Source organism: Gymnoscopelus braueri, assembly GCF_963280865.1.
Source record: "Gymnoscopelus braueri genome assembly, chromosome: 1".
In the NCBI taxonomy this organism is placed as follows: domain Eukaryota; kingdom Metazoa; phylum Chordata; class Actinopteri; order Myctophiformes; family Myctophidae; genus Gymnoscopelus; species Gymnoscopelus braueri.
In genome coordinates this window covers 34191592-34208989 of record NC_137603.1, presented here as the reverse complement: position 1 = coordinate 34208989, position 17398 = coordinate 34191592, and the positions used below count along the sequence as shown (strand labels likewise).

Below are 17398 nucleotides of genomic sequence, written 5' to 3'. Positions count from 1 at the left end.
CAAAACAGCTAACGGGAAGCCCGCTGATCAGCCGCCGGCTATAGTCGTGAAAAATATTCACCATAAAGCCTGAGTTATGCTTGGTCGCACACTGAAAATAGACGTTCTATAAGCTCACCGCCACACAACTAAGTATAACTAGTATAATTTTCACCAAATGTTTTTTTTGCCGAATGTTCCCTTATTAACACTCAGAATAGGATCGCTGGGTGAATGTGGTTTTTATTAGCATTCACCTGCTGTCCCAGGTCTAACTAGCACAGAGTTCAAACAGAAATTCCTATAGAAACATACAGTATACTGGAGGTGTAGAAAATGTATAGTCTACTGTCTATATGTCTACAATCTTAAATCAAAACCCTTTCTATATGAGAAAAACTAAGATTATTTACCTGTGCCTTGATGGTATGATCAATCACATTAACAAACAAAACAAAGTAAGTGCCGGCACTGGACCACATTGATTAAGCCCTATTTATAGTGAAAATAGACGATCTATAAGCTCACAACATGCAACAATGCTTCGCGAGCCTGCCATGGCCTCAGTTGTTATATCAGCTTCATGACAGGTAACAAGAGGAACCCCCAACGAGGCATCACAGTAACAAGTGCGTACCAGTGTGTAACAATGGACCTTCCATTGCCCTAGCGCTCTCAACTCCCCCAATGTCAAAACAGCTAACGGGAAGCCTGTTGATCAGCTGCCGGCTATAGTCGTGAAAAATAAAGCCATAAAGCCTGAGTTATGCTTGGTCGCACGCTGAAAATAGGCAATCTACAAGCTCAGAATGCGTCGCAGCTTGTAGATCGCCTATTTTCAGCCCGCGACACCGCCACACAACTAAGTATAACTCAGGCTAAGCCTGCATGGCGCTGCCCCGGGGGGTCAACCGGAGGGCTTTCGCTTGAAAAGTAGCATGCACAAAATTTCACTCTCAGACTTCCACCGAATAACCGCCAGCAATATGTTTGAAATACATGTGATCAGACAGCAGTAATTCATATGCATGGGTGAGAATAAGAATGTGTGTGTACTGTATGTGGAATATATGAATAATGTTATCCTAAAAAAATAGTTTGAGACGGTTTGTGTGTATATACGTGTTACCGGGAGGCAGAGAGAGGATGCGGTGTATGGATGGGGCGCCGTAGCCAGCCGCGGGCAATTAGCAGCGCTTCCATGCTGTCAAGCAAACTGTGGATGCCAGCATTGTGTTCACAAAAGGGCTGTGCTAATAGGTGTGGGTTTGCGTACGACACAACAATGCGTTCATATGTACTGTCTGCTGCCTGTTCTGCTGCTATGATGATAAGGAAATACCGCCCCCCCCCCCTCTCCAAAAAAAAGCATGATGCTAGATGAGTACAGTACGTTCATTTACATTCAAACCTCCAGCTGTGAGCTATAAGTCTCATTACAGCATGGGGAGGTCTGCATCATATCAATTCTCAAGTGCGTGATCACATGGAGAGAGATTTATTTTGTCTTAAAATATTGGTGTTATTTATGATTGCAGGTACAGTATTCCACAAGGAAATTCAATGATTTCTTCCCACATATGTCTGCTAAGAAATACCATACAAACATCAAGCCATAATACCGTGCAAGCTGGTATTATGCCAGTGATTGTACACACTATAGGTTTGCATTATTACATTATGGTATATATATATATAATAGGCTGCATGCCCAAATAGTTTTTCTGTGATTTATCCCAACTGGGGGAAGAGTAATGGATGACCCAAATATTTTCTCATTATTTCCCAACAACTGAATGTGTATGTCTTCTGGACTGTATACTGTTTTGTTTTGCAGGGGAGAGCTGGGGTGTGTGTGTGTGTGTGTGTGTGTGTGTGTGTGTGTGTGTGTGTGTGTGTGTGTGTGTGTGTGTGTGTGTGTGTGTGTGTGTGTGTGTGTGTGTGTGTGTGTGTGTGTGTGTGTGTGTGTGTGTGTGTGCGCGCATGTAGACAGACAGACAGACAGACAGACAGACAGACAGACAGACAGACAGACAGACAGACAGACAGATAGACAGATAGACAGATAGACAGATACACAGATAGATACATAGATAGATAGAGCTCCTGTATTGATATGAAACACAGATACAGATAAAGAGATGCAGCCAGGAGTAATAAATAATACTAATAATAGAGAAAGAAAAGTAAAAACATGTGTGTGTGTGTGCACGCGCACGTTCGTGTGTGCCTGTGTGTGTGTGTGTGCGTTGTGACTCACCCACTCCAGACATCTCCGGTACAGAGGCCCTGTAGGGGCCCTCGATGAACTGCGGTGGATTGTCGTTGATGTCCTGCACTTTGATGATGAACTGGGACGGAGGCTCCATGGGCAGCTCCGTGTCGGCGTCCACCACCTGCGCCGTGAGCGTGTACTCGGCCTTCTCCTCGCGGTCCAGCCTCTTCATGGCGTGGATGTCCCCCGTCATCTCGTTGATGGCGAAGATGGTGCCCGCCCCCTCGCCCGCCAGGACATACTTGATGTTCTTGCCGCCTACGTCCAAGTCTGTGTGTAGCTGAAACAGGACAACAAAAACAAACAAACAATAAGTTAGTAGTGATCAGTTTTTTTTTATTCGTTTTTTACATGAACCACTTGAACCCTAGCATCCCTTTTCTGAGGATAACTTTAGCCAAAAATAGCAGATCTACAAGCTCACAACGCCTCGCACCGCGAGGCGTTGTGAGCTTGTAGATGTGCTATTTTTGGCAAAGAGGCTTGGTGTAGAGGGGGAAAAAAGAGCAGACCAAGTAAAAAAAAAAAAAATCTGAAACACAATTTTATACAATATAGAGGGGGTCCCTGTTTCATCTGACTCTCAGCTAGGGGGTCCTTGGCTTGAATACATTGAAGACCCCTGTATTAGAGAGAACTATTGGTATTGTTTCCAGCCCAGGGTTGGATTTGTTGGAGGTGAAGGGGGGTTATGGGAAATGAATGCATGTATATAGCGTTTTTTTATCCAAAGCACTTTACATGTGCATAATGCATTACATTCACCCAAATGAATGAAATGCATGCATTTCCTTTTGGGAAATGTAGACTGTCTGATGAGTTTGATATGAATGTTTGATAATATCACAGTTGCATTAAAAATGGAGGCCTATTATTAAAGACGTGGTCAAATGAAAAATATATATTCAAATGTCCATAAAAGGCCAGTCTTAATTATTTCCTGTCAAACGAAAACGTACAGCGTGATGTCATAGACAGACCCTTATGAATATGAACCTTAATTTCATTCACCTGTGTGTGATTCCCATAGCTGCACGTTCCTCCAAACACACCTGATTTTAAAAGCTACTCCGTTATGAATCTCATTCAATATGACGTCCAAACGGTGTATGTATTACTTGTTTTAAACTTAATCAAAAATATGTATCTGAAAACATTTTAGGTTAGAAATAAGCGACATGCTTCACACTGGCCGTCTCTCTATCTCTCCCTTGGGCTGCATGAGTGACAGGCTTAACAATAACAAACACTAGCCTACTACTGCAATGGAGTGTATCCAGCGTTCCCATAGTCTGAGGGAATTGGACCTTCTGATTGGTTTAAACACCGTTTCAGGCTGAAATTTCAAAATAAAACGAACGAAAAAGCCATTTCACCAGATCTTTCACCAATTACACCTTTACTTAACCGGTGTTCCCCCAGGGCGTCTATAATTGATCCCCTGCTTTCCCCCTCTACACCAAATCCCTTCCGCCGATCTACAAGCTCACAACGAGTCCCAACGCAACGCGTTAAGAGCTTGTGGATCGAATGTTCGGCTACTATGACAGGCTCATGTGGTTAAACTATTTAATTTGACCAGTACCTCATCTCATCAACATTTTTTGTTGAACCCGCCCACGCATGAAGGTTCACATGGGGATAAGAACGCCCCCACACCCCTAGTCAGTTGTGGAAAAAGTACTTTTACTATTTTACTTAAGTAAAAGTAGCAATACCACAATATAATAATACTCTGTTACAAGTAAAAGGCCTGCATTCAAAGTGTTACTTGAGTGAAAGTACAAAAGTATTGGCTTCAAAATATACTTAAAATGCCAAAAGTAAACGTACTAAAATGTTTGAAAATAGCAGATCTACAAGCTCACAACGCGTCGCAATGCGACGCATTGTGAGCTTGTAGATCGGCTATTTTCAAATATCCTATGTATAAAATAGGGCTAAAGTGGTTAATATGTTTTATAATGTAATATATTTATATCTGCAAAGTAACTATAGTAACTAAAGTTTTTAAATAATTGTAGTGGAGTAAAAGTACAATATTTGCCTCTGAGATGTAGTGGAGTAGGCTAGAAGTAAAAGTATTGGAAATTGGAAATATGCCATGTAAAGTAAAAAATACCTAAAAATTGTACTTAAGTAGTACTTAAGTAAATGTACTTAGTTACTTTCCACCACTGCCCCTAGTTGCATGTTTTGATGAGGACTGCGTATGTCTTTATACTGCCAGGATGCTGCAGCTTTGACAGCCATGCCTGCAACGCATTGTGCTGCAACTGGGAGTCTATTCCACACACCCTTTGCTAAATGAGCCCCACTGGGGACGATAACTTTATAAGCAGCACTGGAAATGGACCTTAGCCTACATAGAGCCTTGTTATAGATCACAAATACATCATACACATACGCAGAATGTGGCGGATATATTGGACTCTGCAGTGTGAAATTCTCGAAACGCAAAAGAACCCCAGAGGCTTTGCACTAGTACTGGTGTGAGATATTCTGTGTTATATAGTCTCAGTTAGCTTGTTAGAATAGAAATTCATCAGAGTCCATAAAAAAAATCCATGAGTAAAATACTGCACACTATGAATCAAGCTCGCTAAAAGCTAAGCCCCCGACATTACTGGACGATACTGCGTGTTCTTCATTATTTTTCTAATTACAGTTTCATTAGTTCACCAAAGCAGCATTATGTGCTAGGCTGAGCGTTTGGCTCTTACTCAACATAGGCTGACTGTAACTAATGAGTCTGACAATGCTGCCAGGCCATTGCAAACATAGTGTAAGTAGACAAGGTCTGGTTATGGTCCATATGCATTCAGAGTTATTATGAGGAATAACACTAATTAGCCATATATATGTATGTTAACAATGGAGGTGTACTGTAGATATTGGACAGACAGAGGGGGTGGAGGAATGTAATCGCTTGGTTGCCTATGCTGTTTTTATGCCTTGTTTTTAAACCCTGCAAGCACTTTGAGATGTGCAAGAATGTAAAGTGCGTTATAAATAACATTTATTGTTATCAGTATTAATGGGAGAAATAGAAAGTCGGACAGACAGACAGACAGACAGACATTAAGGGAATCTGACGTGAAAGAAATTAACTTTATTTTTATTCAAATGAACTCGAAATGAACGTGGCTCTTTTAATTCACCTCTGAAATGAGCTCCTGATCCCTGAGATACGTTATGTTCAGAAGGTCATATTGGTCAGGCAGTCATGTCGAAGGTAGCAGGAAAAGCTGCAGTTCAACAATTCACTCGCCCAACTCGGTCTCAACATGGGTACATTTACCCCTCACCCTAAGCAATTTGGTTTCTGTGTTAATCATTCTACAGAGACTGCTAACTGCTATCTCTAAAGCTGGGCTCCCACTGCAGGCGTTTTAAAAGAGATTTTCAAATCTGGTTCCATCACACATAAGGATAATTCATTTCTTTATAATAATGACATATGCACACACTACAAGATTTTGAAATTATGGCACATCACACTATAGGACTTTACTAAGATTATCGGCCTAACGGAGCAACGCAGCTTTGATAACCACTGATATAGACAGTCAAGTTCCTGCCACATATCGACAAGCCTCAGCTGTCCAAAGCATAACATAACAGGTTGTGTTGATCGGTCACATCTCTCTCCTTGTAGACTTGTCTCTCTCGTTCGCGCACCACTGCCACAGCCCCACTCGGACAGTAGTGGCATAATCATCCACATACAGTAGATATCAGACATGTCTGATCATTATTGGGCCGGCACTAATCGTGACATAAGATCAGATCTTTTAACCCCTCACATTACAGCTTTATCTGGCCAGATTATCAGATCCACCAATCATTTCCGACCCATTTCTAACCCAAAATCTCTCGATTATCCTGTAGTGGCACAGCTTTAGAGATGGACAAATCCAAACTCGACAAAGCAGGTGTATTGGGAACCATCGTCCTTTGACTTACTTAAGTCATTCCACAAAGTCATTCATAACATCGTCCTTTTATAACTTTCTAATTTCAACTTCTTGGCCCAATGACTCAATAATTCCTGTCTGACCCTAAAAACGGTCAGAACGTACTTCTCCATTAAACAAAAAGATTCAACAAACTCTATTCTAGGCTGTCTTTTAAAGAGCATAATAATGCAGATGATGGGCCAACACAATCAAATCAAAACGGATCAACAGATGCATGCAAGACCTACAGTATACTGTATGCATGGTCTTTGCACATATAGGGCTCTTCAAATGTTCTATAAACAAGCTGATAAGACACTGCACAAAAAGCCATTGCAATACCATCACGTCCCTATCCTCTTCAAATACAACCTATTCAGCCTGGGCAACTACAGTCTGCCGTATAGAATCATACAACTTGGCTCCCCCACAACTTAAACACTTGAATTGTGAGCTTATAGATCGACAAACAGATTTCGTCAATCACTCAACTTGGAGTGATTGTGTTGTACTAAATTGGACAATCTTCTTTTTCACATAAAGCAATTTCCCTTTTACAATTTCTCTTCTACCGTGAAGTAACTTCCAGCTTTTACATTTCAAGTCAAAGCATGGATTAAGGCAAAGCAAACCTGCCAAACTGAACGGAAAGCAACTAGCACACTGTCACATACCCACACGCACGCATGCACGCACGCACGCACGCACGCACGCACGCACGCACGCGCGCGCGCACGCGCACGCGCACGCGCACGCGCACACACACACACACACACACTGTCAGACTGCAAATCAAGATTTATTTGTCACTCACTCTTAAAAGTACAAGCAGTGAAAGGTTGGTGTGACACTAAAATAAAATAAAATAAAATAAAATAAAATAAAATAAAATAAAATAAAATAAAATAAAATAAAATAAAATAAAATAAAATAAAATAAAATAAAATAAAATAAAATAAAATAGTGTAAAAGTACACATACTCTAACCCTCCTTTAAATCCTCTTTGCAGCAACAGGGGATGTACAGAATTGGGGGTGGGGGGTAGCGTATATTAGAATGCAAGGAGAGAAAAGATATCTCATAACTCACTTTACCTCAAATACCGTTGAGTTCATTTGAGGTATACCTCACCTCAAATGAACTCACTTCCTTTTCTACTTTTCATTCCATTACAGGATGTCCCTCAGCTGTCCGCATGAGAGGATAAAGTCCTCTGTGGTTTACTATTTCAACGTCATGCGACTGTATCGTAATGTATTATTGAATGTGTTTTATAGTGTATTTTGTAATACAATGTGATTGTGTGACTGTTTTATTGTTTTATACCTGCCCGGGGACTGCAGATGAAAATCACATCTTAGCCATATCTCGTGCAATGCATCATATTTATATTGGTAAAATGTTTAAAACCCTATATGCACTTCATTGACCAGGGGTCCCCCAGGGGTCTATAATTGGACCCCCTCCTTTTTTCCTCTATACACTGTGATGATGGGAGATATGAAAATACATTACAGAACACTATTTCATTTCAGTTATGTCCTCCGTCTGTGGTAGATTTGTATTCATTCTTCCCCCAAAGCCTCTGCTCTGTGTGTGAGCCCTCTGGCTAAAGGTGTCGATTCCTTTGTTCAGACTATACCACCGTAACATTTAAAGGCATCAGATGTCAGCTATATACTGTACAGTGCAGTACAAAACGTGCTTGCATTCCAACTGTTGTCCAGCCCTTTAGTCGCCCCTCTTTTGTACGGACTCCTCTCTTAGGCCCGGCTGACATTTTCCCCTTGTCACAGGACTATTGAGCAGTCCGACTCTCTGTCCTCACTCCTGAGAATAAAAAGATGGTTTGAGACACATCTAGGGGAGAGAGGCAGACGGGAAAAGGAGGAGTGAGGCCTCAGTCAGGAAGCTGACGCCTGTGCTACAGTATATATGCTGCTGCTGCTTTAGTTCTTATGCTCTAATCTTCATCAATAGACCTTCTATACTTCACCCTGATGTGGATTATCTTGGCCGAAAAAGCTCACGAGGCGTGAGCTTCTAGATCGTATATTTTCGTTGAAAGTTCACCGATTATGATGACAATGACATGGGACACCGTTGTCCGTGGTTCTCAAGTGGTTTCCGAATGGACCCTCACAGGTCTGTAACTCTGAGAGTGCAAAATGGGACCAAATGGACCCTTATACGGGTCCATTTGGTTACATTTGTACACTCTCAGAGTTATGGGGGTCCTTGAAATCGAAACGTTTGAGAAACACTGAACTACAGTATAGGGTTCATGTGTTCAAGAATGTTACATTGTCCCTGTCAAATGAGTAAAGTAAAGTAAACTACAGAGGCAGAAATTAAACAGTTTAACGGTGCTTTGCCATGCCTGTGTCATCATCATCCCTGCTCCTTTAGAGTCCGCAACGTGTCAACGTCTCTTCACGAGGCGGACACACAAACACAGGACAAGCATACGCATGGCTACAATCAGCAGCATCTATTTCATTTCCTGTCACAGAGCTTCAATGGGAGGATCCTTTGGGGGGGCCTTTGCTGAGGGACACCGCGGCAAGGTAACCCCCCCCCCCTCCCTCGACCTCTAAACCCCCCTCAACGTTTTCATGAGCTCGGTGTTCTGCGCGCGCCGTCTCTGAGGTGTTGTTCACAGACACTGACAAAGCACATTCACTTAAATTGTCACACCTTGCACTTTTGTTTTCCTAATTGTGCCATCATTTCACATGAAAGATGTAGCTCATTAACACAAATGCCTCACAACATCCTGCACACTGAGAAACCTTTAAATGAGCCCAAATTAATGATGGCCTGTCAGTTTTTTTTCTCCCTCCCCCATTATGTGTGTGTGTGTGTGTGCGTGTGCGTGTGCGTGTGCGTGTGTGTGTGTGTGTGTGTGTGTGTGTGCGTGCGTGCGTGCGTGCGTGCGTGCGTGCGTGCGTGCGTGCGTGCGTGCGTGCGTGCGTGCGTGCGTGCGTGCGTGCGTGCGTGCGTGCGTGCGTGTCTGTTACCTTTACGGGAGGTAAACTGTAAATTCAGGCTTGCTCTTTGATTTCTTTTTCATCATACATCAGAGATATTCTTCCGTGATTGCATTCCACGCAGGGGGCCTTTTTTTCTTTTTTTTACATTTGTGACTCTGTAGCTCAGCGGTGATGCCACACTCCTTAACATAACCCATAAAACATCTGTTACTGTAGAATGCATTAATGTTCATGCTGTAGTTGAATTATGAATGTCTGCCAAACCTGTAATTAGAATAGTGGGTGTGTTGTTTCTGTGATAAAATTAAGGCGTGAAGGTATGATAATTAAAAACCAGGAATGGCTTGAACCAGCTGTGACAATGCTTAACTATTGGTTGTGTTGGTACTGATAATACTTTCATTAAAACTTGGGTAGCTTGAGTACAAATCTGGTATTTTAATTAGGTTAATCAACTTTTTTCACCAAGAAAGGGTCTTCTTGTTTCTGAATGCCTTTATGTTGTTTTTGCCCTGCTTTTGTTATTTTTGTGCCATTTGTTTTTAAACCCTGTAGCACTTTGTGATTTCCAATTTGTTTTAAGTGTGTTATAAATAAAATGTATAATTATAAAATGTATTACTGTATAGGATTTAAGTAGTTAAAACAAATGACCAATCAGTGACCAACGTGTAATCTTTGTTGTTATGGTTACCGCATGCTTTGATCTTGATTTGGGTTATTATTGTACTGTAAAAAGCAAGTCAATTGCACACCTACAAAGGCCACAGGTGCGTAGGAGAAGACAGGCGAGGGCCACAACGTACTGAAAGAAAGAAAAAAAACTCCAGCACACTGTCTTCAAATGCAAGAAAAATACAGCAACGTTTTTGTTAGACCTTCCTTCCTTAAGATAACTTGATGAAGGTCTAACAGACTGAAACGCTGTTGTATTCCCATTCAATCTCTTTCTTGCATTTGAAGACAGTGTACTGTAGGAGTTTTTTCTTTCAGTTATTATGTACTGTTAAAAATAAATAAGAAAACCAAAAACATTCAAAGAAAATCACGAGAATCACAGGGTTATGGACTTTTGTTAGAGGAAACAGCTCCAGGTCTCGGTTCACATGTATTACAGTATCTGTGTCTCATTTTTACTTATTAATGACTCATCTCACTCAACCCTACACTACACTGTTATGGAGGGGAGACACTATCAGCACAGGAACATGTCATGTTAACCCGGGTAACAAAAGTAGTCATACACACAAACACAATGCAACCATGTGACCTTGATTGATGCTGCATGAAGGTTTGTGAGGCCACCATGACACCAGTCATGTTATTGAAGTTGTTTGGACTTACAATTCATTCATGGAGTGCAGCAGGTACTTTATATCCATGACGTGCTATATATATATATATATATATAATATTATTGTCTCCGCCAGGCCGGAAGGAATGGCGAGAGTAGGTTTTACCCCCTGTCCGTCCGTCCGTCCGCGTGTCCGTGTGTCCTGTCCGTCTGCAAGGAGCTAATCTCTGGCACCGTTGGCCCGGTCGCTGCGAAACTGTGCACACACATTCCCTGGATGCCAATTCAGAACCTCTGGCCCCAATTTTTCACATGGGCCTGTTTTAGCGCCACCAGCGGCAAAAATCATGCAAAATGGAACAAAATGCCTCAAATCATGAATGCAGTGTCCGATTGCCGTGAAAGGCCTAAGAAGAAATGGCCTTTCTAGTTATTTATATTATGTTTTATTCTGAAACATTTGAAAGATTTCCGTCTTCTTTGGTTAAGTCTGTCTGTGGGTTTTATTGAACCAATGAAAAGTTTTAATAAGAGACTTGTGACTAAATAATAACTACACTGGATCCATCCATTTTCATTAGTGGAAAGTAACGGTTATTTTGGGACAGATTTCTGCCCGCTAGTGATGACATTTATTTTCTGCTCAAAACATTATTCTCCCATATACAGGAGTGTGTGCAGGTCCACAGTTTTACAAAGATTGGTTTGATTGTAGGAATCACACAGAAGTTGGAACTGATCTTTTGCTTTGCTCCTTGCCAGCTGCCTCACTCTGTAAAATGTTGAGTGTGAGAGAGAGGGTACAAATGGAACCGAATGGAACCAAATGGACCCATCCATTTTAGAGTTAAATGAACAGTCAGCATTTTCACTGTGCATGCATATAAAACGTACCATATGCACTCAAAGACTCACACGCACACGCACACGCTCCCATAGAAACACACGCACACTCACACTCACACGGACACGCGCACGCACGCACGCACGCACGCACGCACGCACGCACGCACGCACACACACACACACACACACACACACACACACACACACACACACACACACACACACACACACACACACACACACACACACACACACACACACACACACACACACACACACACACATACACATACACACACACGCTACCCAATAACGTCCAATAATGGCTGCTTTAGCCTGTCAGCCAATGAGGAAATATGTCAGTCCATGGTGAAGAGAGGCTTTTACTGCAATCACTGGAACAATCACTGTATCCTAATGAGGAAGACTCCATCGCCCTTCAGCCCCGGGCTCCATACACTTAAGTGTAGCAGTAAGCCCTACATGGAGAATTAATGATTTTTACTCCTTGTCAGGGCAAGTGGTGGCTTGGCATGTGTTCCCCCCTACAGTATATGCATAGAAGTCATGGAGAGAGAGAGAGAGAGAGAGAGAGAGAGAGAGAGAGAGAGAGAGAGAGAGAGAGAGAGAGAGAGAGAGAGAGAGAGAGAGAGACCAGATATGTGCATTCGGAGAAAAAAGTGTTGTCATTTCTTTATTTTAACCACTTGTCTGCTCAATGTTATTGAGCAGACTCCCTCATGGCTCTATATCAATATATTTTCTGTTTTCGGCCTACATCTTCCCTGAAAATAGCTGATCTACAAGCTTACAACTTATTTTTACCTTGTGCTTTTGCAATTAAATGAATATGTATTTATGTAATAGCAAGAGCAATTAAGTTTGTTATGTTGTTTAAGTTGTTTTTTGCAATGTTACACTGCGGTTTGCACATTTAAAAAAAGGTAGATCTAAGGACAACTTTAATAGTACAGGAGGGGGAGAGAGAGAGAGAGAGAGAGAGAGAGAGAGAGAGAGAGAGAGAGAGAGAGAGAGAGAGAGAGAGGGGGGGAGAGGGAGAGAGAGAGAGAGAGAAGTATTTTATGTCACAGTAAGGCAGGCATGGTGTCTTGTATACAGAAGTTTCTGGTCTCAGATTTTCTCTGCTAGACTGAGTTACATGGCGTCAGTCAGAATACACTTTTTTCGCTGCAGCCATATTGAAATGAAATAGGGGGTAAACACTAGGTGTTGCCAATTACACTAATTAAGGTTCTATTCCATTTAGTGTAGCATTTCCAGTGAGCCAACATGCACAATGAGCAGCACCCCGACTCTGTCTGACCTGAATGGAACAGTACCTTAAGTAGTATCATTGTTAATGCCTGTGTTTACCGTTATTATTTCATGTCAAAATGGCTGCCGTGGAAAAGGTCTTTTGAAGCCCCAGTTTAAATATTTATCTGATGATACATTTGGGACTTTATACAAAGTGTTCAAACCACAACCCCGGACTCTGGGACATCAGTGGAGCTGATGATGCATGTGACTATGAATATATTTATATTTTATGATATAAAATGTACCGTCTCTGTCGGGTAGAAACCTCATATGTCCAAAACTGTTACTTTTCAGGATTGAAATTTCAAAAACAGCAAAAGCAGCAGATCGACAAGCTCAAAACGTGTTGCTTCGCGGCGTTTCGAGTTTGCGTATCTGCTACTTTTGATGCTTTCGTATATGCTGCTGTAGGGCGTTAATTTACGAAAAAACACAACAAGTTAGAATATGGAGATAAGAGGTTTCTGCCCGACAGTACACAGCTCTGGAGAAAAAAAGGAAGACCACTGCCAACTACCAGTTTCTCTGGTTTATAGGTACAGTAAGTGTTTAAGTAAATCTATTTGTTTTATTCTATAAACTACTGGCAGCAATCCTCCCAAATTCAGTGGTGTAAAGTAACTAAGTACATTTACTCAAGTGCTGTAGGGCCTACGTAACTACAATGTTGAGGTATTTTTACTTTACTGGAGTATTTCCAATTTTCTGTACTTGTACTCCACTACTTCTCAGAGGCAAATATTGCACTTTTACTCCACTACAATTATTTGAAAACCTTAGTTACTAGTTACTTTACAATTATCAATTATTATAAAACATAATTTAACCACTTTAGCCCTATTTTATACATGGGCTATTTGAAAATAGCAGATCTACAAGCTCACAACGTGTTGCATCGCGACGCGTTGTGAGCTTGTATATCTGCTATTTTCAAACATGTTAGTACTTTTACTTTTGGTACTTTAAGTACATTTTGATACCAATGCTTTTGTACTTTTACTGAAGTAAGTTTTGAATTCCAGACCTTTTCTTGTAACAGAGTACTTCTACATTGCCGTATTGATACTTTTACTCAAGTACAAGGTGTGATTACTTTTTCCACCACTGACTGCCAATTACCGGTTTCTCTGGTGTTTCTCTATGTGTTTAAATAAATCCATTTGTTTTATTCTATAAACTACTGGCAGCAATCACCCCAAATTCCAAATAAATGTATCATTTATAGCATTAATTTGCAGAAAATTAGCCTGGTAAACCCTCCCTCCGGAAATCTCATTTCCATTTGATTCCAGGAGTGAATCAAATGGAAATGAGATTTCCGGAGGGAGGGTTTACCAGGCTAGCAGAAAATGACACCTGGTCAAAATTAGTTCGATATTCCAAATCAATATTCGGTGGAATGACCCTGATTTCTTTTACTACAGTAAAACCAGCACTTTGTATACCTATACACGTTATGCACCGATTTGGTTCAGGTGATCACCTAATCAATATACCTCATTAACAGAGCACTGGTCCTCACCAATGTTCATTATAAGATGGCAGCCATTCAGAGGTGGGAGTATGGACAGTTCAGAAACCTGCCTACCAATGTCATGATTAAAGTGGATTCCGAGCTAAAGGAAAATGCAACCTCTCTCTTCTTGGAAAGTTAGCATGCTGAAATAGAAGCCCTTGTTCTTGCATCAATAATCAATCAATCAATCAATCAATCAATCAATCAATCAATCAATCAATCAATCAATCAACCAATCAATCAATCAATCAATCAATCAATGAAGATGGATCTTTCCCCAGAAGGTATGCACAGTCCACTCCTGAGACACAGAGCATGTAGACAGAAATGATAGTGAAGAGGACCCATATAGGAGCTGATGTAGAAAAATGTCTTAAAATGTTTCTTTAAGTAGATTTACAGTAGGTTTGCTTATGTTGGAATTCAACAGACAGTAAAGTTTGCTGTAGATATGCTGATTTAAAATAAAACATTTCGAGTTGCCTTAAAGTTATTTCCAGAGCTGTATTGTATTATTACTTAAATATACTTAAATGTATGTATTATTATTATTAGTAAACATGCAGTAAACAGCACTATTATTATATTAGTATTATTAATATTAATATTATCATTATTATTAGTAGTAGTATTATTATTATTAGTATTATTATTAGTATTATAAGTGTTATTAGTATTGTTATTAGTAATATTATTATTATTAGTAGTATTATTATTATTAGTATTATTATTAGTATTATAAGTGTTATTAGTATTGTTATTAGTAATATTATTATTATTAGTAATATTACTACTACTATGTCAAGTATATAATGCTGTGATTTTTGTAACATGATGGGTTATTTGGACACAGTTGCATGACCATACCTGGTGATCTAAGCTGTGGGAAAATGTCATAATGTATTACATGAAATATACAGCAGGTTGCATGTTCTTATATAAAATGTATGGCAATCCCCCAAGGCTATGTGGAGCGCGTTGTAGTTTACATTCTTGTAACATCCAGATGCTGACCTTTGTACAATAACTCAATCTACTATTCAGTCACTTTTGTATCGCTTCATTTACTCTGTCATATAGCCTACGTCAGTGTTGCGCACCGAGAATTAGCCGATCTACAAGCCCATAACGTGTCACGATGCGACACCTTGTGAGCTTGTAGTTCTACTATGTTTGGCACGCGACACCGCCCGAACGTTCAAGTATAAATCAGGCTTTTGTCCCAGTTCTCCTCACCTGGTTGCGTTGCCCCTGTGTCACACAGCATAGCAACAAAGCCACTGGCAGTATTGCTAAAGCTACTTTCTCCAAGACAAGACTTATGAACAAACAAACCGGGAAGAATTTCAGTAATATAAGCTTCGGAAACACCATTACTTCGCAAACGGCCTTTGCGTCTTTGAACCCTTACACAAGATGTAACAACAATTAAGAAACCTTGAGCAAGTGGTAAATGGTGCATTTATAAAGTGCCTTTATCCAAAGTGCTTGCATTACATTCAGCCATTCACAAACCGATGCCGGAGGAAACAAGGCACCAACCTGCTCATCGGGAGCATGCAGTTAGGGGTGTCTTGCTCAAGGACACTTCGACACTAATATAACCCAGAGGGAGCCGGAGATCAATGCGGCCGCCATACCTCCTGCCACCGTGTCACTGCCATGCCCCCGATACCACAACGGAACCAAACTTCACTTTTCGGGAGGCACCGATGTTCAGCAATAACTGGTCAAATTATAGAGCAAGGTTTTTCCTTTGTCTTTTTCTTTTTCTTTTTACAGTACAACGCCTCCGGCTACGGTTGCCTAAATAGTTACTTAAGATAGATCCCGCTCAAACAATGTCTGGAAAGCTAATCCAGCCGCTTCCCATTTGTGGGATTTCAACTGCTAATTACACCTACATGAATAATCTGTAATTCTAAATATTGCAATAACATTTTGAATGTACGGAACAGATGGCGCGATGCATGATATATGATACACTTAGCTATTCTCGGGAACATTTTCCCTGCAGTCTGTCTCGTGGCACGCAGCGTTTTATCAAATTGGACAGAAAAAAAAAAGAAAGAAAAAAGTTTCCTTCTGGTGAGAGCCACAGCGTACATCATTGGATTGAAAACCATCATCAGAATTTAGTTCAAAAACGCCATGTCCGCTTGGAAAATTGGACACTTGAGCTGTTTACTACAATTTTGTAGCTTTAGTGCCAGAATAAATTATTTATATCGTCTCTGCTGGGTGGAAACCTCATACGGCCAAAAACTGTTACTTTTCTGGATTCCAATTAAAAAATAGCAAACGTAGCAGATCTACAAGCTCAAAACGCGGCGCTTGTAGATCTGCTGTTTTTGAGTAGGGCGTTAATTTACGAACGAACACAAAAAGTGAAAATATGGACATACAGGGTTTCTGCTTGACAGCGACGATACGTAATACTTTACATTTCCAAATACTATCCCTACACCTACTGGGTTTTCTTATGTACTTCTGTACTGTATGTATTAAAAGCGATAAAATGTGTGTTTGTGGAGCATAACGTGGTGCTATTTTGAGAGCCTCTGGTTTTTCATTAACCACTTTAATCTGGTGTCCCTATATGTTGGGCATGTCAGTACAGGCTGCAGTGGAGTAAAAAGTACTCAAATTATTTACTTAAGTAAAAGTATCAATACTGCAATGTAGAAATACTCTGTTACAAGTAAAAGTCCGGAATTAAAAAGGCACTTGAGTAAAAGTACAGAAGTATTGGCATCAAAATATACTTAAAGTACCAAAAGTAAAAGTACTCATTATGCAGAAATAATGCATAATAATTAATATTTTATTAATAATGTAATAATAATCAAAATATACAAAGTAACTAGTAACTAATAGTTTTCGAATAATTGTAGTGGAGTAAAAGTACAATATTTGCCTTGGAGTAGAAGTAAAAGTATTGAAAATTGGAAATACTCCACTAAAGTAAAAAAAATACCTCAAAATTGTACTTACTGTAAGTACAGTACTTGAGTAAATGTATTTAGTTACTTTCCACCACTGGTCAGTACAGGCCCCAAAAAAAGAAGCACATCTGCAAGCTCACAATATGTGATCGTGTCACGACGTGATGCGCTGTGAGCTTGTAGATTAGCTATTCCCCTCTATTTGCCGTATACGACAAATTATACAGGGCTTAAGTGGCTCATGAAATGGACTCGTGACCCAGACAAAAG

At 40.4% G+C, this 17398-nt stretch overlaps 1 protein-coding gene across 1 annotated transcript in view; it reads right to left on the bottom strand.

Moving 5' to 3' along the window:
• Positions 1 to 17398, bottom strand: part of cdh8 (cadherin 8) — a gene marked incomplete at both ends in the record, with an annotated part of 216287 nt that overhangs the window by 99303 nt on the left and 99586 nt on the right. Inside the window, one exon of the mRNA XM_080432908.1 lies at positions 2240 to 2534. Coding sequence (XP_080289034.1) covers positions 2240 to 2534 — 295 coding nt within the window. The remainder of the gene's footprint in view (positions 1 to 2239; positions 2535 to 17398) is intronic.